This window comes from Acinonyx jubatus, chromosome C2, assembly GCF_027475565.1.
Source record: "Acinonyx jubatus isolate Ajub_Pintada_27869175 chromosome C2, VMU_Ajub_asm_v1.0, whole genome shotgun sequence".
Taxonomy (NCBI): domain Eukaryota; kingdom Metazoa; phylum Chordata; class Mammalia; order Carnivora; family Felidae; genus Acinonyx; species Acinonyx jubatus.
Window position 1 is genome coordinate 80,629,579 of NC_069384.1, and position 27,442 is coordinate 80,657,020.

At 39.4% G+C, this 27,442-nt stretch overlaps 1 protein-coding gene and 2 long non-coding RNA genes across 7 annotated transcripts in view; 1 reads left to right on the forward strand and 2 right to left on the reverse strand.

The window, feature by feature from the left end:
• The window catches only part of SENP2 (SUMO specific peptidase 2), a 44,440-nt gene extending 22,664 nt beyond the window's left edge, over window positions 1-21,776 (reverse strand). For 2 of the 5 annotated variants that reach the window (XM_027061252.2, XM_053221112.1), the window contains exons 1-12: window positions 21,479-21,773; window positions 19,210-19,265; window positions 14,559-14,692; window positions 13,885-13,951; window positions 11,769-11,859; window positions 9,093-9,261; window positions 7,253-7,356; window positions 5,846-5,940; window positions 5,368-5,419; window positions 4,266-4,332; window positions 2,194-2,370; window positions 820-951 (exon numbers count right to left, since the gene is read on the reverse strand). In XM_027061252.2, coding sequence (XP_026917053.1) covers window positions 820-951; window positions 2,194-2,370; window positions 4,266-4,332; window positions 5,368-5,419; window positions 5,846-5,940; window positions 7,253-7,356; window positions 9,093-9,261; window positions 11,769-11,859; window positions 13,885-13,951; window positions 14,559-14,692; window positions 19,210-19,265; window positions 21,479-21,579 — 1,245 coding nt within the window. In that variant the 5' untranslated portion in view covers window positions 21,580-21,773. The other 3 variants (XM_027061253.2, XM_053221111.1, XM_027061255.2) reach the window with 3 other exon arrangements.
• An 84-nt stretch (window positions 21,777-21,860) lies between these two features.
• Window positions 21,861-25,139, forward strand: LOC128315225 (uncharacterized). Its single transcript, XR_008297774.1, has 2 exons — window positions 21,861-23,550; window positions 24,010-25,139. It is a non-coding gene; the product is annotated as an uncharacterized LOC128315225 (long non-coding RNA).
• LOC113599859 (uncharacterized) overlaps window positions 22,965-27,442 on the reverse strand; it is a 58,939-nt gene continuing 54,461 nt past the window's right edge. Inside the window, exon 4 of the long non-coding RNA XR_008297773.1 lies at window positions 22,965-25,100. This is a non-coding gene — a long non-coding RNA (uncharacterized LOC113599859). The remainder of the gene's footprint in view (window positions 25,101-27,442) is intronic.

Below are 27,442 nucleotides of genomic sequence, written 5' to 3' on the forward strand. Positions count from 1 at the left end.
CCTTCAACTCATCAGCTACACTCAAGGTTTATCAAAATGTCACTGGCTGGCTTAGTCTATAGAGCATGTTGACTCTTGATCTCAGGGTTGTGAGTTAAACACCATGTTGGTCATAGAGTTTACTTAAAAACAAATAAATCAATCTGTAAAAAAAAAAAAAAATGTACTGAAAACTACTGGTAAATGAAGTGGTGGATGAAACAAAGCACCGATGCAGAAGAGGGAACCATTATTAATTAAAGGCAACAAACAATCAGAATTGACTACCATTTTAAGGTTTGAAATGTTTCTGGTTTTTTACTTATTTATTTTTTTTATTGTTTTGAGAGGAGGAGAGGGGCAGAGAGAGACAGACAGACAGAGAGAATCACAAGCAGGCTCCACACTGTCAGCACACAGCCTGATGTGCTGATGTGGGGCTCAAACTCACAAACTGTGAGATCATGACAAGGTGCCCCTGTTTTGTTTTGCTTTAATGTTTATTTATTTTTGAGGGAGAAAGAGAGATAGAGCATGAGCAGGGAAGGGGCAGAGACAGAGAGGGAGACACAGAATCTGAAGCAGGCTCCAGGCTCTGAGCTGTCAGCACAGAGCCCAAGGCGGGGCTCGAACCCACAAACTGTGAGATCATGACCGGAGCCGAAGTAGGACACTTAACCTACTTAACCTTAACTGAGCCACCCAGGCACCCCATGAAGTGTTTCTGTTTTAAATGAAACTAAAAGTGCGTTATTATAACTGGGTAGAAATCACTTTGGCTGTGGACAGTAACGGTTAAGCATAATGACAGAACAGGGAGGGGAGGGAGAGACAACTTACTTCATCATTGAGCCAATGATAGTTCTTCAAGGTCTGTATATCTCCTCGAGTGATTCGCAACTTGAAAGCGCTACTTAGGATCTCATCCTGTGGGCCATGACCTAGGGCATTACTGATCTCCTTTTCCATGTCCTGAATTAGAAAGTCCAGAGGTTGTATTTTAAATAGAACCAACAGTCAGATTTCAAAAGTCTGAAATTTAAAAAAGCTTTTCATCTCTGTAATACAAAGTAGACTTACTAATGGTTATAAAAAATGTTAGTTCAATTACTAGCTTCTGGAAACAATAATTTGGTAATAACATTTATATTTATAATTTCAATGATCTCACTACCATTTACTGAGCACTCTGAGCCAAACATGGTACCAGATGCTGAAGCACATCATTAATCCCTGCTTGTGGGGAAAGTATTATCACCATTTTACATAAGAAGTAAAGCTCAGAGAACTTAGGTTACATGTTCACAGTTATTAAGAGCCCAGCCTGGAACCCAGGGGTGTCTAACTTTCTAGTCTTTGCTCCTTTCACAATACTCTTAAAGTATTTTGACACTTTCCTTATTTACCTACTAAACTTTTATTTAAACATAGCAAAGTAATAAAATTAGGACCCGTAAGAGATGATACTATGCAGTTTGGAAATGAAGGAAATAAGCAAACAGGGAGAAACTGGAAAACAAGGCACTGGTCCAGCAACTGAGTCCTCACTGAATAGATGGCTTCTTTACTCTGAAGAATTACACAGATAAACGCATATTCAAGCTACTGAGACTGAATCTATAAACCCAATAGAAATTATTTTCATTCAAGTATTTTAAATCCTGCTTCTCCCACTACACACAATTGTGCTATTTTATGGATCTCTCTACTTGCATGTCCAACATACAGTAGGTGCTCAACAGATACTCACTGCTTAGGACTGACTACCACCTACCAATACAACATTGGAAAATAAGCCACAATGTGGGCTCACCTTTAAAATGAGAATTTACAACTATTTTCATTTCCTTAGTTTTTCACTAATCACTTTTAAAAACTACAACGGACTCATTTCTAATGCTAAACTCATACTATGTAACCCAAAATATTTGAAGGTTAGGGAAAAAAATCTACAAAGAACCCATTATATTCCGAGATATGTGACACATATGTCTGCTCACATTTGCTGAACGTTAATCTGATCCTTTAGGCCACCTTCACAGATCACTAATGATCAATGTAACCAGTGACTGGACAGCCCTTAGGCCTGATTTGTTTCATACACTCATCCCTAGCCTGGAGAAACGCCTCAAAACAAAACATTTGTTCAAGTCTTGAATAACTGGGGCTACTTAAAAACACACCTCTTATTCTGATCAACACAAGAAATAATACCTCTGTAAGTTCAAGAAGATCATCCATCCTTTTATCCCTCTCTTTGCCCGAGCAATGTTTTTCTTTTGTCTCAAGTATTGACATTTTCCTCCTGAGTAAGCCATTGCTCCCATTGCCCAGGCGGAGTCGGGCTGACACCTCTTCGGATAGGTCAGGTTCCAGTTGGTGTCCCCTCCTCTGATCAAAAAAGTTTCTATATTCTATTGACATGTTTGATATTTACACATATAAACATACATAACACACGAAACATAAAATAGTGCCATTATCCTGAAAGAAGAGAGAAAGCAAATCTCCCAAGTAAGTAAAGGAGATTTTGTGTATCTATCTCTGCAAGGTGAAACAAAAAAATGTTCAAGACCTAAGGTTCACAGGACACCTCAATTACAAACCATGAAACAGAACACTCATCACTTTCCCTGGAGGCAGCAAGGAAAGTATTTTCAGCTCTCTTATGCCAGTGGAAAAATAAGACGGTTATAGGACATTCTGAAATGTTTAAAAAAAGCAAAAAAAAAAAAAAGACCCATAATCCCATCACTCAGAATAAAGCATTACGATCCTTATAATAAGTAAACTTGTTCTATTTCATCTTTTAAGAAAAATAATTACTCATATAGAAAAATGTACATTTATGTACCACTTAATTTTTTGTAAAATTAACACCTATGTAAGCGCCATTTGGGTCAACAAATAGAACTCTGCCGACATTCCAGAAACTCTGACAATACCCTTCCATATTGTGACCCTATGTAATGTTTAATATTAAATTTCAGTTATCTAGTAGACCAACTTTTAAAATTAAGAAACTGAGTTACAAATACAGCTTCAGACTAGGACCACACTAGTCTCAACATGCTTAGCCTGTACTCTTCACTCTAGCTGACTGCCAGGTATACTGGTCCTAGGAAACTAGCAGCTGCTGGCCCCTCCCCACATTCCCGGGGAGGAAAGCCTTCAGGTTAAGCAAGAATAGAAGCAAGAGATAGTTGGGTTCTTTTGTTTGTTTTGTTTTGTTTTTAATGTTTATTTATTTTTGAGAGAAAGAGAGAGAGTGTGAGCCAGGGAGGGGCAGAGAGAGAGGGAGACACAGAATCCAAAACAGGCTCCAGGCTCAGAGGTGTCCGCACAGAGCCCAACGAGGGACTCGAACCTATGGACCACCAGATCATGACCTGAGCTGAAGTTGGATGCTTAAGCGACTGAGCCACCCAGGCGCCCCAGCAGGACGTAGTTTTTAGCCAGGTTCCAAATATGCTCCCTCTCTTTCCTCTCTCAGGCTTAGTTCCTCTCTTCTTTCAGTTTGTGCTCCATAGGTGATAAATGCTAACTCAATACAAAAGGCTTCACTCCAAATTACTGGGGATGGGGAAGTTCTGAGACCTAGAACTTAACGAATGACTTAGCCTTCAGACTAATTCTTACAAAAAGGTCTAATGGGAGAAGAAAAACTTGATTATACTGGTACTTCACATCAATCAGTGTCCTAAACTCTGGCATTTCCATGTATCTAAAATGTGAAGTAATCTAAAACTTCAAGCTCGCATTTAATTTAGTAATGTATTTCTTTTGGATACAGAGTGTTTAGCAAAGCACTCTACTACTATTGTTTAAAATGTTAGTGTTGGTATGGGGATCACTAGAACACTTTTTGTTCCAATACTTACATAGAAAAACATTAAATCCAATTAAGCCTAAGACTGCTAATATTTTCAAATAAATCTGAGATCTTGACTCTGAAAAGAAATCCTGAACCTATTTTTGCTAGAGACATATGGTTTTTAAAAATTCTCCAAAAGAAGCCAGGCAACACAGATAAGGGTTTGGATGGAGGCAAGTTGGTCTCTCTCACAAAAAAAGGTGGCTACCATACAAAGGTAAAACCCCAGGAATTCAGAAGGAAGCCAGAAGTTGTGTATCTTCAATGCCTGCTGCTTTTTCAAAGAAAACAACAAAATTAGAAATCAAAGTAATATTTTTCATCTTTCTTACTTGTCATGAGCACCAAAGCTTTAACGTGAATCAGCTGAAAGAGTAAAATGATATAACATTGAACTAGGGTTTCCACTTACACCTTCATTTTCAAGTCTGAGTCCAACTGTCCTCTCTGTATCAGAAATTTTCCCCTTTGAACAACACCTGAGGAAAAAAATTGGGAGAGTATAGACTGGATATATACTTTTTAATGTTTATTCATTTATTTTGAGAGAGAGAGAGAGAGAGAGAGAGTATAAGTGGGGAACGGGCAGAGGAAGAGGGAGAGGGAGAATCCCAAGCAGGTTCCATGCTGTCAGCTCAGAGTGCGACACTGGGCTCAAACCCACAAACCATGAGATCATGACCTGAGCCGAAATCAAGAGTCGGACACTTAGCTGACTGAGCCACCCAAGCACCTCTAGACTGGATTAATTTTAACCTGTAAATGATACACTAGTTTTAGAAATAAGACTTAATAATTTGTAAATAAAAACTGCCTTGAGTTTGTATAGTCCTCTAAACCAAGAGTCAGCAAAGTTTCTGAAAAAGGATCAGATAGTCAATATTTTAGGCTTTGCAAGTCTTGTGGGTTTTTTAAGTAATCTCTATGTCCACCATGGGGCTCAAACTCACGACTCTGAGGACCCCAAGATCAAGAGCCACATGCTTTACCACTGAGCCAGCCAGGTGCCCCAAGTTTTAGAATTTTTGTCACATTTTCTCAACTTCCATCATAGCTTAAAAGCAGCCAGACAACATGTAAATGAATTAGCATGAATGTGTTCCAATAAAACTTTACTTAAAAAAATAGGCAGGTGGACCAGATTTGGACAATGGCCCATAGTCTACCCCAAACTCTGTTATCAAGGAACTATCATCCAAAATACTAAGGGCACACAGAACTGCCTTCACTGTTTTTATACTAGAGGTGCTAATGCCTAAAGATGCCTACCACAACCACACTCCTATCCAAGTGGTACCTGCCTGCATCTCCCAACCCCTAAAGCCCAGAAGAGAAGAGCACCCTCTGAGCTAGGGTGGGCATTAGACACAACAGCTACCCGTGTACCCATATATGCTAACCAGCTACCAGAGCTGAGTAGAGTTCAGAAGTCTTTAGACATAGTTATTCATAAAAATAGCTTACAAAGAAAATAATCCATCAAAAGAAAACTTAGAATGAACTGAACCATGTACCTCTTCTCACTTCTCACTGAGCATAGAGGTCCCCTTGTTTCAACAACTCTATCTGCGAAGATGACAAAGAAAAGATTGAATGTTTCCTTTATTAACCAACCATATAGCTAGAATTTCAACTTATGCAGTTTCCAAAGTATCAAGACATTCACTTATCATTTAGTGCCGTTAGTGAACAGCCAGTGGAGAAATATGAAGAAATTAACAAAATAAATATTAAGAGACTAACTCTAGGCTCACAAAATACTTGCTATGTAGAAGCTAAGAATAACAATCAAGAGGTATTTTATGAATCTACTTCATCTTGAAATCGCTTTTTTACTAAAGTACTTGTACTGAATAAGACCAAGTCAATGCCCTGGGTCAACAATGTTTTAAAGTTTGGTACACCATCTTTCACTAGCACATCATTTCTCAATTTCGTATGCACATGAACTAAGGTCAATACATGGAGATAGGGCTAAATCTGGGAACTCACATTGTTTTGGAACAAACTGAGTTGTTTTGACTCCGTGACTTTGCTCTTCCCCCCAGCCTTTGGTCTTTAATGTGTCCATGTGACTTCTTTGAGAGCTTAGAAACATAAAAAGTGAAGAAGGTCAAATACAAAAGGAAAGTCCACCATAAATATTCATGATCTCCGACTGACAAGCTTCTCGAAATAGGAGTTATTGATTACCCTGTAACTTCAAAATTATGAGAGGATGCAACATAGTAACATCTGGGACTTGGATACAAGGAGTATGTAATCCTGATCCTAATACCTCAGCCAAGTTACCTAACCTCCAGTTTCTCTGTAAAATTGGACGTTCTCAATCCCCAGCACCACCCTGACTAAAAAAACCTCAGTGTGATAAAACTCAGGTTAAAAGATGAAAATTTTTAAATGATATAATGAAATGGACCCTGAAACCATACAATAAAAGCAGGACTGTAAACGGCAAAATAGTTTGAGGATTTTGCCAACATGACAAAAGCAAAAGCTCAGGAAGCATACTGCTGCTTCCAACAGTGGCTAATCAAAACGGAGAAAATAGTAACATTCTGCCTAAGAGAATAAAAAAAAAAGCTCACAGACAGCAAGTTAAAATTCCTGGACAAATAATCTTCTGCTATTTGTACATTCAACAAGCTAGACAGTCCTGTGACTTTTTCACCTTCAACTTGCCGTTACATGATTTCCAGGATCTTCCCTACCCCCACCATGTATTCTCATACCACTTGTTAGAATTATCACCTATGCCTCAATCCTGAGCTCATATATTTTTTGTCCCTTTTTTACAGGCTAATATAAGGCCAGACATCAGCTCCTTCTGCCACTGTCATCTATTTGCCCAAAGCACTAGAATATTTAATTAACAAACAAGAAGCCTTATAAGGAAAACTTTCTATGACCTGGGGTGACTTGAATCTTGTCTCTGAAGTGGAGGACTTCCAATTGTGCAAAAATGCATTCACTAACATGCCACTGGGACTGTGTGTATATCTGACAGAAAAGCTGGGGTGGGAGGGAGAACTGGGCTGAAAAGGGGAAGGAGGGAGAAAGGGACAGAGAAAGACAAGAGATTGTGGGAAATGTGTGTGCTGGAGTGTTCAAAAAACCTCTCTGCTCAGTAAGAACCTGACTTCAACCTGTAATTCTACTTTTCTATATCAGAGTTTCAAGAGTTCATGTGAACAAAAGAGTCTAAAGCTGACAGAAAATTCTGTTTTGCAAAACCACTGCCGTGTGTCTCATTACTAGATACAACGTTCAGGCATATAACAAGGCTAATTCTCTCAAAGCTAACCTCTTTTTTCAACAAAGCCCTTCTCACCAATCCCCTCTCCAAAAATAAGGAAAAAGATGTCTGGCAAAGCATTTATTTTGTTAGCTCATTTCTACCTGTGATAAGTTGAAGTTACAGAAGGAACAGAGTTTCCATGACCACCTTCTTTAAGTCGCTCCAATAACCTTCGGTATTTCTCCCTTTCCTCTTTCTGAACACCCTAAGTAAAAGAAAGCATGTTAGTTAAGTACTGTAACATTAAACCTATCATTAAATCATAAACAGAAAGTAAGAGGTCAAATGCCGCCCACAAACGTGTTTGTCAGCATCTAAAAAATTTCTTTGAGTTCCCAACTTTATAAATCTGAAAAGAAAAATCCAAACATCTGGCCTGTTTCAAAAAACTGAATCAACAATGTGGAGCTGTGTAGGGCTATTCTCCTTAGATGGGCCATTCACTCCAGACCACTTCACTCATTTGTGTTACCTGCTTGACTCAGATGGCATCTAGGTTTTTGACAGCAGTTTTTTGTCAACCACAAAAAACTCAACGGAAATAATCCACCTGCATATTTAGAACATTCAGCTTCCACAGTGCAGGTCTCACTAAGTCACCAATGACTTCCATGGCCAGACCCAGCAGACACTTCTTCAGCCCTCATGTCACTCGACCACTCTCTCTGGCATCTCACCCTGCTGACCTCACCTTGCCTTCCTAGACTATACACTCCTGATTTCTTCTTATCTTCTTAGTCTCCACTGCCAATTATTTCTCCTTCTGCCTGCCCTCAAATACAGGCAGTCTGCCTGTCATCTCTTCTCACACTACATTCTCTCCCTGAGTCATCTCTCCCTTGATTTATTGAACACCGATACACAGAAGATACAGAAATGTGTCTCTAACCCTGCCTTCTTCTTATAACTCCCATCACCTATATCCAAGAGTCTACAGACAGGTCTTGCGGTTTCACAGGCACTTTAAACAATGTCCCAAAACTGAAGTCATCAACTTCCCCCTACACACACTGGGTATCTTGGTCAATGACCAAGACTGAAATCTGAGACTCAGGCTCTTCTCTCTAGCTTTGTATTACACTTAACCAATGAAAATGTCCTTGCTAATATTACCTTCTAATATTTCTAGAATATATCCTGTGTGCACCTCATATATATTTGCTCAGTCTCATCTCTCACTTCTCACCTAAGAGGTACTGAAGCCTACTTCCATCCCTTCCTCCCTCTGCTTGCCTCTGTTGATTCACCTAGTTAGGCACAAGCTCCGAGAGGATGGGGGCTACATTTTATTCAATTTTTGAATTGAACTGAATTGAATTTGAATTGAATTGCTGACAACTAGCACAACACCTGGGCCTCAAATAAGTAATTCTTAGACAAATTGAACTAAGTGGCTCAGAAAACCATCCAGCAAATTGCACTAGGTGATGGTCCTGAGAAATGCCATGGATACACGAATAATTCTAAATTTTCCTAGAATAAGCAAAGATTTCAAGAGGGAAGTAAAAAGAAGACTGTTGATGAAGACATCATGCTAAGTACCCTGAAAAGGGAAGGAAAAAGCAGACGTGTTCACCATTTACTTCTCTTAATTAGCCACAGTTATTACACCTTATGAAAGAAACAAGTTAAAATAATTCAAACAGTGAAAAGGAATACAATCTCCTCTCTTTCTAGCATGATTCCTTTTTCTGTCCCACAGTGAAAAAGAATCTGAAAACTGACTAACTTATATATGTATAGAAGCCTCCAGAAGTATCAGTGGTTACTTGTTTAGCATCAGACATGGTGGTGGGGCCGCGCACTGAAAGGGAGACTGGGAAATTTACAGTGTACATCCTTTTCGTACCTTTTGAATTTTGTACTCCAGTACACATACTATCTATTCCCCTAAAAATTCATAAAATATTTTTTAAAAGAGATCAGGCTAAAACGGCTTACCTCCTCCACAGTACAGTGGGGACGCCTCAGACCCTTGCCACCCTCTTCAGAAATCATCTCTGTTACAACCTGTTCCTGAGGCTTCCAGGTTAAAGAACTTTCTGAAGGGCCTTTGCTGTGGCGACGGCCACCGGGTCTTCTACTATACCCTTCTGAGTTCAAAGTAAAACTGCGAGACAGAAAAAAAGAAAAAGTTATCGCCAAACTGCTTAAATTGCCATTATTTAATCTCCCAAACCATCCTGTGATTAAGCTGTCTGTCCTAGGTTGAGCCTGCTCCTGGCAAACCAGAAAACTACCACTCACAACAGTTAAATCTGTCTCTAAAGTGGAGGGCACCCCAGCATTCCGCCCTGGAATGTCTGTTTGCAGCCAACAGGGCTGCCACACGGAAGCCTCTGCCTTCTTCCTCATGCTCACATGTCCAACCACAACTCTGGTTTTAGGTGTGTTATTACACATACCCTCCTCAGACACTACACTCTCGCTTTAGTCACCTGCACCAGTGGCATTACTGATTCGTGTGACTCCCTGTTTACTGTGTCTATCCCACACTAAACTTCAAATTCCATGAAAACAGAGATGACATCCTTTCACCACTGTACCCTAGTACAGGACCTAAGCCAAAAGGCACTCAGTAAATATCCACTGAATGCTGAATTAATGAATGCTAAAGAAATGGAAGCCATGAAGCCCCCACCCAGTCCTTGTTGCTGGTGACACAGCCTGCTTCTCCTGATGTCATCAGTAATGTGTCAAACTGGTATCATACCCCTCTTGATGAGATATTTTAAAGAAGATAAACCACTGATGTAGTATTTTTACAAAACGAAAAAAACCAAACAAAAAAACACTGCATAATCTTGAACAAATAATAAGTAAACATCAGACAAAATTAAAGAACGTTCTACAAAAGAAATGCCTTCTACTCTGTAAAAATATCCATGCCATCAAGGACAAAGAAAGGCTAAGGAATTGTTCCAGATTAAAGGAGATCAAAAAGACATGAAAATTAAATGTAATACATGATCCTGCACTGAATCCTTGACCAGAAAAAAAAATAATCTCTATAATGGAAAAATTTTAATGAGATTATAGAATAGTATTGTACCAGTGTTAAATTTTCTGGTTTTGTTAATCTGTGATTATGTAAGTGAATGTCCTCACTCTTAAGAAATAAACACGCTCATGAGCTTATGATTAAAGGAGCATGAGCCTAAGACTTACTCTCAAAAGCTTCAGAAAAAAATATTAGGTATATATGACAGAGCATGATGAAGCAAATGAGGCAAAATGGTAATAACTGGTGCAAGAGGGGGAGGGGCAGAGAGAGAGGGAGAGAATCTCAAGCAGGCTCTACAATGTCAGCACAGAGCCTGACACAGGACCCAATCTCATAAACCATGAGATCATGACCTGAGCCGAAATCAAGAGTCAGATGTTCAACTGACTGAGCCACCCAGATGCCCCTATAGAGTTTTAAAATACATAAAGACAAAATACATGAAGCAAAAACTGACATAACTAGATGGAAAAATAGACACATCCATAATTATAGTAGAAAACATCAACACTCCTTGGTCATCAATCCATAAAAAGGTAGGTACAAAATCAGTAAGACCCTGGTTGATGCTTATGGTAATTCCCTACAACAACAGTGTAGACTATATGCACATAATGGTAATTTTAGAGTGGAAACATATCAATCACAATTTGTACATATAATTTTGGAAGACATAGTGTGCCATACAATGTCTCCTAGGAATGTGTTTACTCTGCAAGGAAATTAAATGTTGTTCTACAATAAATGTTAGCGAATAGAAGAAGAAGAAGAAGAAGAAGAAGAAGAAGAAGAAGAAGAAAGAAAATCAGTAAGACTGTAAAACATTATCAGTCAACTTGACCTAACTGGCAATCTAGAACATTCCACCTAAAAATAACAGAATACATATTCTTTTCAAGTGCACATTGAACATCATCCAGGCAGACCATATTCAGGTCATAAAACAAATGTTAACAAATTTTAAAGAACTGGAATTATACTACAGTATATCTCTGACAGTAATGGAATTAAATGAGAAATAACAAAATGATATTTGTACTTTCTCTCTTAACCCTACAATCAGCTATTTATTCAACAAAGTGAGAACACAGAAAGGAGAAGAAAATTAGCAATAAAAACATTTCATAAAACTGATGTGTTTAGTATACGGAAACTTAACAAGGTTTCTGCACTTTCTATATGTATATTATGCATCCAAAATAAAGTTTAGGGAAAAAATTAAGTTTAGGGGAGGTGGGGGGGATGGGTGAAATAGGTGATGGGGATTAAAGAGTACACTTATGACGGGGAATTGAGCAATGTGTAGAAATGTTGACTCACTCTATGGTACAGCTAAAACTAACATTAACACTGTATGTTAACTATACTAGAATTAAAATGAAAAACTTAATAAAAAAATACAGTTTAGAAGTGAGCAACAAATCTTTTTTAAAAGGTTTTCAACATCAGATGCTATAAGCATATGATGATATAGAAAGAGTAACACACACCTGAGTTCAAATCTCTCAACAGCTGTATGATATCTGGCAAATTACTAAACTCGGAGTACTTCTTAACAAGATTACATAAAAGAATAAGTTTCCATTTACAGGAAGGCAGAATTTAACACTTACCCAAAGGAAGGCAGGACTCTGCGAGGCTGATCTCGGGTTACTGTCACTCTGATCTTTGGATAGTCACTTATTCCATTAGGAGATTTATTACCTATTTTAAAAATGCATTTGTAATTGTAAAAAAAAAAAAACAAAAAACAACAACCCAACCCAAAAACCTGTGAACAGTCTGCATTAGAAAATCTGTGAGCAGACTACAATGTAGAACTAAATACCCTATTCTTTCAAATTCTATTACTATATAGCACAGAGATCCAGTACAAATTGTAAAAGTTGAAGGAAAAGCAATAGTGCTTAGTTTGCCTTGGACCTCAGAGAGACCGTAAAAATTCACAGGCAAGCTCTTCAAGTTTCACTTGCATCCTGGGACCATCAAGAAGCATGGGGAACTCAGTGATTACAAACTCCCTGTAATCTAATCAAATTGAGTGAGTTGTTCAAATCATTTCTTCTTCCCAAGAAAACAGAAGTTATTATTATTATTTTTAAACAGAAGTTATTTTTAAATGAAAACTTGCTATAGGCTACTACAGTTCACTGGAAGCTTCCAACACTTATGAGATGGTTACTATACCTCAAAAACAAGTAACCACACTTTCATCAGCCCCATTCACTGCTGGAGCTATTATAGAGGTGTAGAGTCTCTGAGGACTCCAAAATGTAAAGAGATTTAAAACTGAAAGTTTTTTCATTTAAGTCTGTAGCAGCAAAACTTAAACTGACCTGAATTCATTTGTTTGCAAAATCTGATGTGAACCACTGTTCAATCCTAATGGATTGTTAAAAATATTCAATAAACACAACATATCTAAAATATGAAAGATTCTAAATTCCCAAGCCCATCTTCAAGGGTTTCAGATAAGAGACTGTACAAGAAAGGTGCCCTAGGAATACCTGTGTTTCTCTGACTAGGCTACACAAATACACAGAAACATAGTGTTGGTACCTCAGGCACAAGACAAATGTATCATCCCTTCCATATGTCCAACTTAATAATAAATAACTTTTTTAATAGTTTTTTTTAATGTTTATTTTATTTTTGAGAGAGAGAGCATAAGCAGGGGAAGGTGGTGGGGGGTGGGGGGAGCAGGGGATCTGAAGCAGGCTCCAGGCTCTGTGTTGACAACAGAGAGCCCAATAAGGGGCTCAAACTCATGAACTGTGAGATTCTGACCTGAGCTGAAGTAGGATGCTTAACCGACTGAGACACCCAGATGCCCCAAAGATAAATAACTTTTAATATTTATATATTCAAATGATAAGAATAGATTATAAAATCTAATTTGTATTGCTTCTAAAATGAAAGACTGCAAAAAAAAGTATCATTTTTGTTCCAGGTCTTTTGGAACTAGATTCTCAGACTCAGGGGTATGCATTTACTCCCCTTTGCTCTTCTCTTCTACCAGAGATACTTTACTAAAAAAGTTTGAGTAGCACTACTGTAAGGTTTTTGTCATTTCCTCAATTTCTTCTATTTTTGATCTCTGAACCCACAACTTTTCTAAAAACTTTTTTCTCTTTCTCTCAAACTTCATATGCTGTGTGACAGAGATCACAGCCATTTTCAGGAGTCTGGATTCTTCCTATTCTTCCCCATGGCAGAATTTTATACAGTATGTACAATAATTACAATTCAACCTTGGGCTCCAACAATAATATGGAGATTCGTAATCCATAAAAATATGAGAACTGGAAACTTAAAGTTGCTTCCCAATCAGATGATGTTCCTCAAAGGCAGGGTTTAATTATTTTGTTATTTGTTTTATATTTTGTTATGAAAAGTTTTAATTATTGTTTTGTTATTTTGTTATTCTTGATAACTTAACGCATGCCTACCACAGAGTAAGCTCTCAGGAAATGTTTTTATTTGTTTTTTTTTTATGAATGAACCTTGAACTAAGTCACATTAAAGACACTGATAATACAAATAGAAAACACAACCAGTAAATTCAATGACAATTCTAAAAGAAAGCTATTTCATTTTTAGAATGGTAGAGAGACTATGTCTATGTTCTTATCCCAACCCAAATCAGTGTTTTCCTTTCATATTCTCAAAACTCAGAAAACAGAGGCAGAAGGAGGTAGAGGAAAGCAGAAAGATTTTTGACCACCTCACCCAGTTTCAGCATGTTGTTCCAGGATCCAGAACCTGTCAGTTCACAAGATGAAGAATTCGAAAATACCTTAAAATCAAATAGAACCACCTCTGTAGTATCTAAATTTTAGAATTTAAGTAAGTTCTTAATATAAAAAAAATCACTCTATTGGTGATTATTTTGCTAGCTCACAGAAGAGACATCATTAGTGAGACCAAAGGTTTAACTGGTGAAGACTCACAAAATTATGTACAAAATAACAATTCTAGGTTCTTTATATATAGTACTTAAAAAAGAAAAGCAGATGTATTAGTAGCTGAGCTCTTTATACATATTTTTTAACTGCATAATTTCTTAACTTTTAAATTCTTGGCCTTTATATCAACATTAATAAAGAATGGTTCTGGGGGAAAAAAAAAGAATGTTTTTGGAATCAATGTTTCTGGGAAAAAGTCATTCTACTCATTAATTCCTAAAAAGAGAATATTTCTTTTTTTTTTTTAATAAAATGTTATTTATTTAAGTAATCTCTGTATCTAACGTGGGGCTTGAACACACGACCCCAAGATCAAGAGTTGCATGCTCTCTGACTGAGCCAGCCAAACATCCCACAAAAAGAGAATATTTCTAAAATGTAACTTTAATGATGAAGTACAAAAATCAGTAGCCCCAATGGAACCCTATCCCCACTGACCTCTCCTGAAGGGGCCACATTCCGTGTTCCATTACAAGCAGAAGTTACCATGGGCTTTGTGGTCAGCTGGAATGGGAATCCAAATAAGCTGGCAGCATTGTAGAGACTGGTTTTCACTTGGTGAATGAAATAATCTAGAAAATATAGTATAGATTACATACACATATAGAGTAATACACTTCTAGCAAAAAATTAAGAGTATGTCTTAGAAAGGCCTCTCTCAATCTTTATTAGAAGTCCTACTTTCAATCACTGAGATAAGACGGTAACTGTAAAAGTAATTTTTCTCCTATCTGAATAACTGAAATTCCAGCATTCCAGCATTTGGAGGTTTTTTTGTTTTGTTTTTTGAGTTGCTTTTTGGGTGTTTTTTTTTTTTTTAAAGTAAGCTCTAGGCCCAACATGGGACTTGAACTCACAATCCCAAGTTCAAGTTCAAGAGTCGCATGCTCTACTAACTGAGCCAGCCAGGTGCCCCGTAATTTTTGTTTTTCAATAAAATATCTCTTCTGGGATGCTATACAAACATGAAATTATCACTTCAGCAAATCACATACTAATTCATAAAAAAAGTCCTAAAATGACAACTTTTTAAAAATGTTTATTTAGAGACAGAGAGAGAGCATGCACAAGTGGGAGGGGGCACAAAAGAGGAAGAGAGAATCCCAAGTAGGCTCTGCGCTGTCAGCAGAGCCCTACACGGGGGCTCAATCTCAAGAACCATGAGATCATGACCTGAGCCAAATCGAGAGTTAGACACTTAACAAACTGAGCCACCCAGGCACCCATTGAAATGACCACTTTTAAGCAATGAGTTATTCAGAATATATAAAATAAATAAGCCAGAGAGATAGGGGCATAACTTAACCTGCAGCATATAGACACTAAACGTGGCAGAATCCGACAGGAAGCACTATAATTTACTCACTGGTTTGTTCTTACTTCCTGGGAAGGTAACAATACACTCCTAAATAACTACTTACTAAGTGCCTATTATACATTGGCTACTTCCAAGGTGCAAATTAGTGAAGTATAAAACATGTAGCTCTTAAACATCTCTGATGAAATAAGGCTATTCCTCTACTGGAGAAGACATGTTAGATCTGATGCCCCTCCCTGCCACCAAAAATAAAGATTACAAAATAAGTAAGTAAACAAATAAGGGGGAAGGGTAAATTTCAGTACTTGCCCCACTTCCTCTTTTTAGGACACTACCCCTTTCTCATTTCCTACACTGTTGATTGGTTGTCTACAATTTCCTTTCTATTTCCCAGTTAAGGTATTTTAAACCACTAGCTTGAGAGAGAAAGAGACCATCAATTTAGCCACACTCTGCTAAATTTTTTTAGAGAAAAAAAAGCCTGAAACTGAAATGGTGGCTCTTAAACAACAAGCACTCCAGGACATATAAAATATAAAACAGAAATAGAAAGATAGGGGAATAACTTAAACAACAGGGAGATGGGGCACCTGGATGTCTCAGTCAGTTAAGCATTCGACTTCTGCTCAGGTCATGATCTCATGGGTTCCTGGGTTCAAGCCTCAAGCAGTGCTGAGCCTGCTTGAGATTCTCTCTCTCTCCTTTGCTCTCTGCCCCTGCCCCACTCGTGAGCGCACACATGCTCTATCAAAATAAATAAATAAACTTAAAAAAAATTCCAGATTATCCCTCTAGTAATGTATCTTATATTCTGCTGTGTGTTTTTTTTTTTTTTTTTAATGTTCATTGATATTTGAGAGAGAGAGAGCACACACGTGGGAGGGGCAGAGAGAGAGAGAGAGGAGGACAGAGGATCCAAAGAGGGCTCTGTATTGACAGCAGAGAGCCCAATGCAGGGCTCAAACTCACAAACCATGAGATCATGGCCTAAGCTGAAGTCGGATGCTTAACCGACTGAGCCACCCAGGTGCCCCTCTGCTGTGTTTTCTTAAGTGAAAGAGTAAGAGTTTTAGAGATTTATGCTTAACCACTAGACTGTCATTCAGGCCCCAGAGGGTATAGTATACTCGTAATAACTAACATAGTTAAATAATGGATGCTAAAAAGCATTGTTAATACTTATTTTCCTACAAATTTGTCAGAATCTGAGTATTCCTTTTTTTTTTTAATGTTTATGCATTTTTTGAGAGAGAGAGAGAGAGAGAAAGAGCATGAGCTGGGGAGGCGCGGAAAGAGAGGGAGACACAGAATCTGAAGCAGGCTCCAGGCTCTGAGCTGTCAGCACAGAGCCCGACGTGGAGCTCAAACCCAGGAACCATGACATCATGACCTGAGCTGAAGTCAGATGCTTCGACCTCGACTGAGCTACCCAGGCACCACAAAATCTGAGTATTCCTAGAGATTAGGCCAAAAAAATCTAAATGACTCAAAAAAGAAAGGGGAGGGGGGAGAAAGGAGGACAGGAGAGGAGGAGAAGGAGGAGGAGGAGAGGAAGAAAGTAGACGGCCTATATAATGGGGATAAGACCACCTTACTTTCTTCACACTAGACTAGGTTAGATCTCTTAAAACCCCTCTAATCTGTAAGATCATAAGTCTGAGATTCTAAGGTTCCCCTTTTCTTTTACCCTCCTTTCTTCCTCTCTCAAAAGCAACTAAGAGAGTTGCATTATCCAACACAGTTGCCAGTGGCCACATGTAGTTACCTAAGTTTATATTTAGTTAAAATTAAATTCAGTTCCTCAGGCACACTGGCCCCATTTCAAGTGTTCAACAGACATCATCACAGAGAGGTCTATTGGATGCAGTGCTGTAGACCTTTACAAACTCTGCCAATAAGTATTATATCCTCTACCCACTGCTTCCCCCTTGGTTCCCATCTATAATTTCAATTCAGAAATTATAATACATATTTCATGGAATTATGGAGGGAGAGATCTTTAACATGGAAGTCCATGAAACAGATGATTACCCTTATTATTTAAGGAACCTTCTATAATATCGTCAAAGTTCTTTTGTTTTTCTTGTTTTGTTGAAGTATAGTTGACACACAATGTTTTGTTGGTTTCAGGTGTAACCACTGCCAAAGTTTTTTATTTATATAAATAACTGTTCCTTACTTATATTTTTGTTTAAAATTGACTCATGTTTTTTGCTAAATAAATGTATTTGAAAGGTAATTTTATACCACTACTCTAAATGTAAAGAAACATTCTTTGCCTTATAAAGAAACGAAAACATAAAAATGTTAAGTTCTAGGTGGGCCTATTAAAAGAAGGGAGAGTCCCATGTAATAGCAAGTAATAAAAACATACTAGCATTAAATCAAGATTTTCTGCTTGAAATAATCAGAAAATTAAAAACAACTGAAAAGGATACAACATTTTACTATGTAACATAATTCACATGTTACTTAATGCTATGAAATGCTGTATCCCCTAAAATCCTTTCCTAAACTGATACCCATCTTGTGCTTTGAGAAACACTGTCCCAGTGAATTTAATATAAATTCCTCACACTCAAAGTCCTCTTTAATTTGACATACTTCTTTTTAGCCAACTTCTCCCCTGAATTCTATTCACTATTTCCTAAATTGCACAACTCTTCCATACTGTTCCCTCTGCTTAGAATGCTTTTCCTTCCTATTGCTCTGCTGATATCCCATCCACCCTTTACGATCCATCTTACACACGAGCTCTTTCATCAAATATTTACTGAGACTTTTAATCAGCTGAAAATTGGACAGTATTTTGTTACTATCTTTCTTATTTCATTTATCACATCCCTACTGACATTAGTAATAATTTATATGCTTGCCTTATACCCTCTACTATATAATTATATACCTCCACAATTGTAAGGTCCTTAAAAATAGAGACCCTGTCTTACTCATTTTTCTATTTCCTGTAGAACCTAACACATTGCTTAGCAGTAAGACATGCTTAATAACTGCTCATTGGATTTAAATGAAATCTTTTTTTTTTTTTAAGTTTTCTTTATTTATTTTGAGAGACAGCAAGAGAACCAGCAGGGAAAGGGGCAGAGAGAAAGAGAGAAAGAATCCCAAGCAGGCTCTGTGCTGTCAACGCAAAGCCTGATGTGGAGCTCGAACTCATGACCATGAGATCATGACCTGAACCCAAATCAAGAGTTGGACGCTCAACAGACTGAGCCATCCAGGTGCCCCTGGATTTAAATGAAATCTTAACAGACATTTCTACTCTTAACTACCACATCTGGAGGAGATCAAAATTCACATTCATTTTTGAGACAGAGGAAATATTATTATAGCACTTCATTTTGCCTTTTTTCCTTTAATCTAGTTTTATTCTCTTCTATCAAGCTATGTCTAGCCCTCTGGATCCAGAGAAGTAAACAATTTGGGGCAACACATTAGATTCATTCACTCAGCTATATGAACTAGATGACTCAATTTGAAGTAGTTTTTACAGTGTTTTTTCCTCAAAAATAAAAAGCACCTTTTTTTATAGAAAGATTCAGAATTTTAAAATACACATTCAACACACAGGCTTATCTATCTGGAAGGATACTTAAGACCCTGATAACAGTCCCTAGAAAAGATAACTGAGTAGAAAAGGGACAGGAAAGAGACTTACTTTTCACAGCATAAACTTTTTACCTTTTGAATTTTGTTCCATGCATATACTTTTCCTACTAAAAAAAACTAATTTTTAAAATTCATATTCAATACCTAATCTTGGTCTTTTGGCTGGTATTTCATCAGTGTCCACTGTAGAAAACGAAGTGCTGAAAAGAAAAAGAGAAAAAAATATATATATTTACATATACACACACATATCCATTTCTGTAAGTAAACCTAATATGCATACAACACACCCCCTCCATCCACGTTGTCAAAAAATGAGACTCAACTGATGTTTGAAGAGAAAACACTCCTCTGTAGTAGGCCTTCACCATTTGAGGACTTAACACTCTTGTTTAAACTATTTGAAAGAGACCCAAAACTCCCTATCAAATGATAAAATGTAATCTGGCTAAAGTACAAACTTGAAATTGGCCAGAAATCATTTGGCTAGTAAATGAACATAGGTGACAGCCTAGGACTGGTATATCCTTTTTCTCTCCAGCAATGATTTTAAAACAACAAATAACTTCCTTTTGAAAGATGACATCTCCCCACCCTCACAAGAAAAGCCATTTTCTACTTTACTAGAAGCAGACAATATAAGAAGCCTTAAAATATAGTTCTTAGCCAGAAAAGGTGTTATATTTAACTGCATTTTTTTAAAATGTTTATTCATTTTGATAGAGCACGAGCGGGGGAAGGGCAGAGAGAGATGGAGACACAGAATCCAAAGCAGGCTCCAGGCTCTGAGCTGCCAGCACAGAGCCCGACATGGGGCTCGAACTCAAGAACTGTGAGATCATGACCTGAGCCGAAGTCAGATGCTTAACCGACTGAGCCACCCAGGTGCCCCTTTAACTGCATTTTTATCATGGAAACTATATTACAGTGGTAATAAAAAATTGGGGAATTCAGGAAAGTTTTTGGGCCTATATATACCTCAAGAATGTTAAAAGCTTACGGTATACTATAATCATCTTTCTAAAGATAATTATAATTGATCATTTTTACCAAAAAAAAATTAACAGAATAAATCCCAAGAGAATACCATTCAGTTAATAACTTTGAACATCCCAGTAAGACCTCCTGGCTTCATTTTGACTGAAACATGGCTTACATTGTGAAGAATTGTTTTAGATAAAGGATGTGTGGTGAAGAACAGGGTTTTCATCTCCAAACCATTGTTTCACTCACTGGCAGGGATTCACAGCAGAAAGAAAGGACAAGGAGAGGAAATTAATATTCTCTTATTCAATAAATATGTACCAAGTACCTATCATGCACCAGCCTCAGCACAAGGCCGCTGAGGTAGAATAAACAAATACCACCCTTATAATATATTAAGCATCATTTAAGGCACTTTACAACATGCTCCCAAATGATCCTCTTATCAACCTCACAAAAAGGTAGAAAAGACTAAGTTGAAACCTTGGTTTCTCTAGAACACATGATGGAATGTAGCCAACAGCCTATTTCATCAATGATCTGCATTTTCAGACTCATGTATTAAATCATCCTGCTCTCTCAAGCTCCAAGAAACTATCCTTCAATAATCCTGGGCTTAATAAAAAAATGAAATTAACACGGCCACTAAAAGTTGATGGGGGAGTAGAGAATTGGTATGGTCTTTTCTTCTCTAGATTAATTCTCAAGCAAGGGGTACACACTATGAAATGAGACAAACCAAGGGGTAGATACTAAGTAAGAACAGTTTTAGATTCCCCCAAATTTTTTAAAGCACAAACTAGTGATCTTTTTAAAGAAATGAGACACCTAATTTTCCCCCCTCATATACTAACTCTAAAGCACAGAACCATCCTCCCTCCCTCCCTCGCAAAACACACACACACACAGTTTGACAGCTGTTTCAGAACAAAACAGCTGCTGTTCTGTGGTGCTAAGAGAACAATTCTTGTAGTCAAAACGGCTCTGGTCAAGCTATGAATCTCCCTTCCTTTAGCTGCACTTATTGCCTACATATGACACTCGGGAGTGTGCTGTGTAAACATTGAACCACAACACAGACACTATTCCTTCAATTGTTACTTTTCAACTAACGAAAGAGTAGCAAGATACAATAAAACCCCATTTGACAGCAATCAGCTCGGACTCTGACAAGAACATCAAAGATCCTAACCATCACGGTGCACTCCAAAGACAACTAGCTCGTTCCGTCAGCAGCAGCCGCATCGCACAGCGTGGAGGGAGCGACTACGTCACCAGGATACCCGCGACTCGCACCTCCACCGCCTTGGCCTGGCCAACTGTTTCGGCAGAGCAGGGCCTGCCTGGCTGGATCAGCGCTCTCGGGGCCGAGCCCCGGGGTGGGGGAGGGAGTACAGCCAGGCTGGCGCTCGGCCCCCTCTCCTCTCACCTGTTCGAGCGCCGCCTCTTCAGGAGGGCCCGGGCAGGGGGCACCGGCCGGTCACAGAAACGGAAAATGGTGCCGAGAATCCTAACCAGCCATTTGTACATACCAGGCCCAAGCAGCAGCGGCGGCCGACACACCCCGAGAAGCAAACCCCAGAGCTGTCGCCGCCGCTGCCGCCTTCGCCGCCTCGGCCACCACCGCCAAGGCTCAGTCGCCGACTTATGACGCGATTGGAGGGCCCACAGATAAAACGTCCTGAGGGCTATAGGAGGCCCCCGCCTGCCACCACTCCTGACGTCACCTCCTCCCGCCGGACCGGAAAGCATCTTCGTCCTCAATCTGCGCACGCGCAGCTTCACCCCGTACCACATCCCGAACCTAGCAACCAGAATGCGTGCGAAACAGTCTCGGTCCAATCGTTGGCGAGATCGAAAGGGCTGTGGGCGGGGCTTTCTGTTCGGCGTAGCCAGTCGCGAGACGGCCCGCCGGACAAGGCCCACAGGCCACAACAAGTGAGGCTTCCTCACCTGGGAGCCAGCGCTCCGGAGGCCTGAAATATACTGTAGGTACTCAGTAAATGTTTTTTGAGGGCACAAAATAAAGGTAGGTCAGAACAAATGTTTACCCTGCTAAGTGCCCTTTGGTTTGCATATACCTAAGGTCTAGTACTTTACCACGTACTGTCATGTTCGTTTCTCCCAGCAACCTCAGGCGATGGTGAGGAGTCTTGTGCCCATTTTTAATAAATCAGGAAATCAAGTACAGAGCGATTAAGTAATTTGCCTAAAGTCACAAAGCTAACTAGTGGCGTAGCAGGATTGGAACCGGGATCTGAGAACCAGCGCCAGTCCCTCGCCTGTGAGGCGAGTTTACTGGAAGAGACATGATTATAAATTACAAGATAATTGTGTGCAAAATGCAGTAGGAGCCAGAGAAAGGAAAACTACACCTTGGAGAGGGATAGGGAAGGGCATAATTCAAAGAAGGCTTCACAGAAACTTAAAGACAAGAGGTACCTGTGGCCTAGTACCTGCTAGTCTCCACCCCTGGGCTGGCAGGGAGTGCAAATTAACTCTCCCTGTTATCTAGAGGTCATACTTCTGGTTAATTATCAATAAGAGAAAAAAGTCCCACCCTATTTAGGGACAAGAATATCCAGTCCCCTCCTCCAAACATTGCTGGAATCCTTTTCTGGCCCCACAAATCCATCCCTGACTACACTTGACCTTTACCTCTGATTTAGTTAAGGCCAGACTTCAGGCTTCCTTGAACTTAACACAGGCACTCCCCATTACAGCCTCATCCTGTACTCAATAAAGTGTTCTGGAATTCTGGTGCAAGATACCACCTAGAGCTCCAGAACCACCTGTGGCTATCACCACTCTGGCTTGGGCATATGGGAGGCAGTTCCTAGAGAGTGGAACCAAATCCTAAATGTGGACATAGGCCCCTTCCTTAATTCTCCAAAACACAGTTAACACCAGACTGGTTTTTTTTTTTAATTTTTTTAAATGTTTATTTATTTCTTGAGAGAGACACAGACAGAATGTGAGTGGGTTAGGAGCAGAAAGAGAGGGAGACACAGAATGCGAAGCAGGCCCCAGGCTCCAAGCCATCAGCACAGAGCCCGACGCGGGGCTCGAACCCGCGAGCTGTGAGATCATGACCTGAGTCGAAGTCGGACGCTCAACCGACTGAGCCACCCAGGCACCCCAACACCAGACTGTTAATGAAAGTTTGAGAATAGAAAGACTAGAAGTTTTGTGGTTTTTTTTTTTTTAAGAAACTGTTTCATTTCCATCAACCCTATTCCATTTTGTTTGCCGTTGTAGAAAAGCAGCTTAAGACCACTCGGTGTTGTTCCTATCCATTCAGTGGTCTAAGCAGTGGGAGCTGCAGAACAGTCTTCACTGGCAGGCTGAGCACTCCAGTCTTCAGTAGAGGACTGCTGAATAGGCATAGAGGGCACCTGCACACCTTCAGTTCAGTCTGCAACTTCAGGTTGAGTAGCAGTGAACTCAGGAAGCTGCTCTTCCTTTTCAATCTCTTCAAGATCTCTGTAGAAGAAGAGACAGGTAGGACCTGATGGTGCCACAGATGTGCAGAACTTCCCAGGCCAGCATCCACCACATCAGACCCACTGAGTGAGCTCTCTTGTTGTAAGCGATAGCAATGTCTATATAGCACATAGGAGAGTTTGTGTTACATGAGCGATGGTAGGCAGGTTAACATAAGATGCCTCTGTGAGAGGCTAGTGGTCAGCCCTGGGATCTGTAACCACCAGAAGTCTCGGTTCCAGGAAGGCTGCCTGGATCTACTTAGTGAAGTTTCCAGGGGTGAAGCAGCCAGCGTCAGGGAGTGGCTCCAGTAGCAGCAGCAAACTTCAGCACAGCTCTCTGGCCAGTATTCCCAGATGATATGACATTGACATCAGCTGGGTTTTCAAGGCTCCAATGGCACAAACTGCCAGCAGAAGCTTCTCTCAGGTTCTCTTCAGATTTATGATGTAGATCCCACCACTTTTCCTTTTGTAGGTGTACTGTTCCATTTGGAAGTCAAGGTTAGTGCCACTTAAGTGGGTTCCTGCTGCAAGGAATTCGAGGACATCCTCCTTCATTTGCAGGCCATGATGGGCTCTGAACATTGTGAAAGTTTGCTTTAAGCTATGATGGGAATGTAGAACAAGACCACTGTGTGGCCCCTCTCTGGGTAATTTGGAAAGCAAAGACCAGAAGATTTAGAAGTGGCTATTATCATCCGTAGTCCATTGCTCATTGCCTCCCAGAAGGACTTTACTCCCCTCAAGGTCATCTCTCCACTCTTTTACAAGCCACCAACAGAAGAGAATTTTCTCTCCACCTCTACTCCAACCTATTTCAGGCTGGACTCCCAGTTAACTTAAAAAATAGTCTACCATGGCATTATTATGCACAGCACTTGAGCTGTGTCCCATGTGTCCATTCCACTATAAAAAATGGCCTTTGCCTTCACTGAACCAAAAGGAACACTCAAGCATTGCAAAGGGATTTTCGGAGACAAAAGAGCACTCTCTGTTCAAAACATAAATGGGAAAACTGCAAGGTGCTTTAGAATAGCAGCGTATTCAGGTTTGGGCCACCAAGATTTAAGAAAGATTGACACCAAGTCTCAGGCCACTCCAGTACAACACATTTTTTTTTCCTCCCTCACTAATAGCACCTGCGCATACCTAATGCTGAAATGTTAGACCCCCTCTATGAAAAGTGGAGGGCTTTGGAATTACCTCAGTCGAATCTCTGGGCCTCATCAGGAAGCAATAACTCTTGAGTGCAGCAACTGCCAGCCACCGCCTGCACCTGACATTTCGCCACTTGGTGCACTCGCTGTCCTATCATCCCCAGGAGAGGCATGGGCCGATACCCATCCAGTGGTCAAGGAGTGGAACCACGCTTACTCCAAACCCACCACTGTTGCACCCATTCCTGGACTCAGGAACTCTTCACCAGAGGGCTAGAGGAGAAAACCAAAGCCATATGAAGAAATAAGGACATTGAGGTTTGGATAACTTGCACCCGTGTACTGTTGGAGGGGCACATCCTCATTGCTTAAGTTTTCATTAGGCTATCCTAAACGATTGCCCAGTTTTCTGAAAAACAATATGACAACAAAAACTTTGTTGACAAAAGACGACAAAAAACTTCTCCTCTTCCCTCTTCCCCTCCCCTCCTCCTCCTCCTCTTCCTCTTGCTGAGATCCTCTCCTTCAAGCCTTTCCAGGGTCCATCCCAATTTTCCTCAAAACCTACCTCTCCTCCACAGAGAAATAAAGACCCAGCCCTCCAATTCATTGCTCAGTCTTGAACATTTTCCCTTTACCAGCATTCTCAGAGTATTAAAAGATTTATTGTCAGCTTTGGTTTTGCTGACCCCTGCCCGAACTCTGGTCCATTTGATAGAAGTAGATTGAAGCCCATAGGTGAGATGCTGTTGGTTTGGGCTTAATGTACCTAAAACGCAACATAGCTCATCACCCTAAATATTAATTTCCTTCTGGGGACCAACTCTGGTATTCAAGAAAAATGTATCCTCCTAATAATGAGGACTTTGATCTTATTCAGTCTAATAATAACCTTGGCCTTATTATCCCAAAGCAAGTGTAGTTCCTTGTCCTAGATTTTATTAGAAAAGTTGCTCACATTAACTTCAGGTTTGGCCTGCCTTGTGAAGAAGTATCTGAGCCTATTTTCTAATCTATAAAATAGAGTTAATCAAATCTGCCTCTCAGATCTGTGGGCCAGTTAAATGTGCTTACGTACATGAAGGACTGACTTCAGTATCCCGCATGGCTAAGTGCTTAATGTTTCTCTTCCCTCTTCTTCCTTCAGTTATCTAATAAGCCATTTAATTTGTCAGTTCCACATCCTACATTTTCCTGCATTCTCCATGGATCCGCCTTTTCTCCTCTCCAAACCCATCAAACATACTATCATTCAAGGCCTGATCACTTCTCAGGCCTTCCCAAAAGCCACCTCCTCTTGTATTCTGTCCCTTTTCTATCTATTTGCAGGGTGATCTCTCTTGTGTTGTCTTTTGTTGTTGTTTTGTTCTCTGCTGTGGCTGTTGTTGCTAAGGAAGGTAAATTTATAGTGTTCTTATTTATTAAGGAAAGTAAATGTATAAATTGAATTTGTGGTTTTCTGTTACCATATCCTAAAAGTGGTTGGGTTGATTTTAATCAAATTCCAGATGTTTGGAGTGATCTGACTTCAACTATGGGTACAAGATTCTCATGACCAGTGCTTGGGAAGCCAGCTAAGTAAACATAAAAACAGAAATCTGGTTCTAATAATAATAATATTTTAGATCCAAATAAATCTAAAATATGTGCTACCAGCGTTCCTGAGTCGCTCAGTCAGTTAAGGGTCTGACTTCGGCTCAGGTCATGATCTCACGGTTCGTGAGTTTGCGCCCCATGTCGGGCTCTGTGCTAATAGCTCAGAGCCTGGAGCCTGCTCTGTTGAAAAGAGCAGTCTTTTCATAATATATATTATTATATACATATTTTTTCATAATATATTATATATATTATTATATATTTTTATATATATATTATATATAATATATATTATTATATAATAAATAATAAATAATAAATATTATTATTTAAATAATAATAAAAAATTATCATTTTTTTAATAAGAAAATACGTGGTACCAATGGATGTTCAATATTGGCACTACCCCCAAATTTTTTATTTTTTGAAATGAACTTTTAACTGATAAAAGCATTTGCCTCTGTCTTGCCAGTGTGCATACAGGCCTTACTAGAGCCTTCTATTCTTGAAATGCTCTGGGCAGCACTCTGCAAACAAGCAGTTATTGAAAGCGCTGGACTTGCATTTACTTTATTTGATACATTGTTTGTAAGGAAATCATGGTTTCTTTCTTTCTTTTTTTTGATGTTTATTTATTTTTTGAAAGACAGAGACAGAGCGCCAGCAGGAGAGGGGCAGAGAGAGAGAGAGACACAGACTCCAAAGCAGGCTCCAGGCTCTGAGCTGTCAGCACAGAGCCGGAAGCAGGGCTCCAACCCAGGAACTGTTAGATCATGACCTGAACTGAAGTCGGAAGCTTAACTGACTGAGCCACCCAGGTGCCCCAGGAAGTCATGGTTTCTAAAACAAGGTAGCTCTATTCCATGAATAATACTTCTTAGGCCAGAAAAGTAGTATACAGACATTTTCCCTCCTGTTTTGTAATAAACTACAAAAAAAAAAGTTAATAAGCTAACCTAAATGTGTTATTCTCTCTATATATTATTTCTTACATTTGTTATATATTATTGTGGCATATATTATTTATTATGTTTATTTGTATTACATGATACTAATATATTAACATACAAAGAAGTGAACAGGAAAAAAACTTACGTTCTTGCTGCCTTGAAGATAAAATCCACTATCTTAAGCATGGCATGCAGAGTGCCTCCT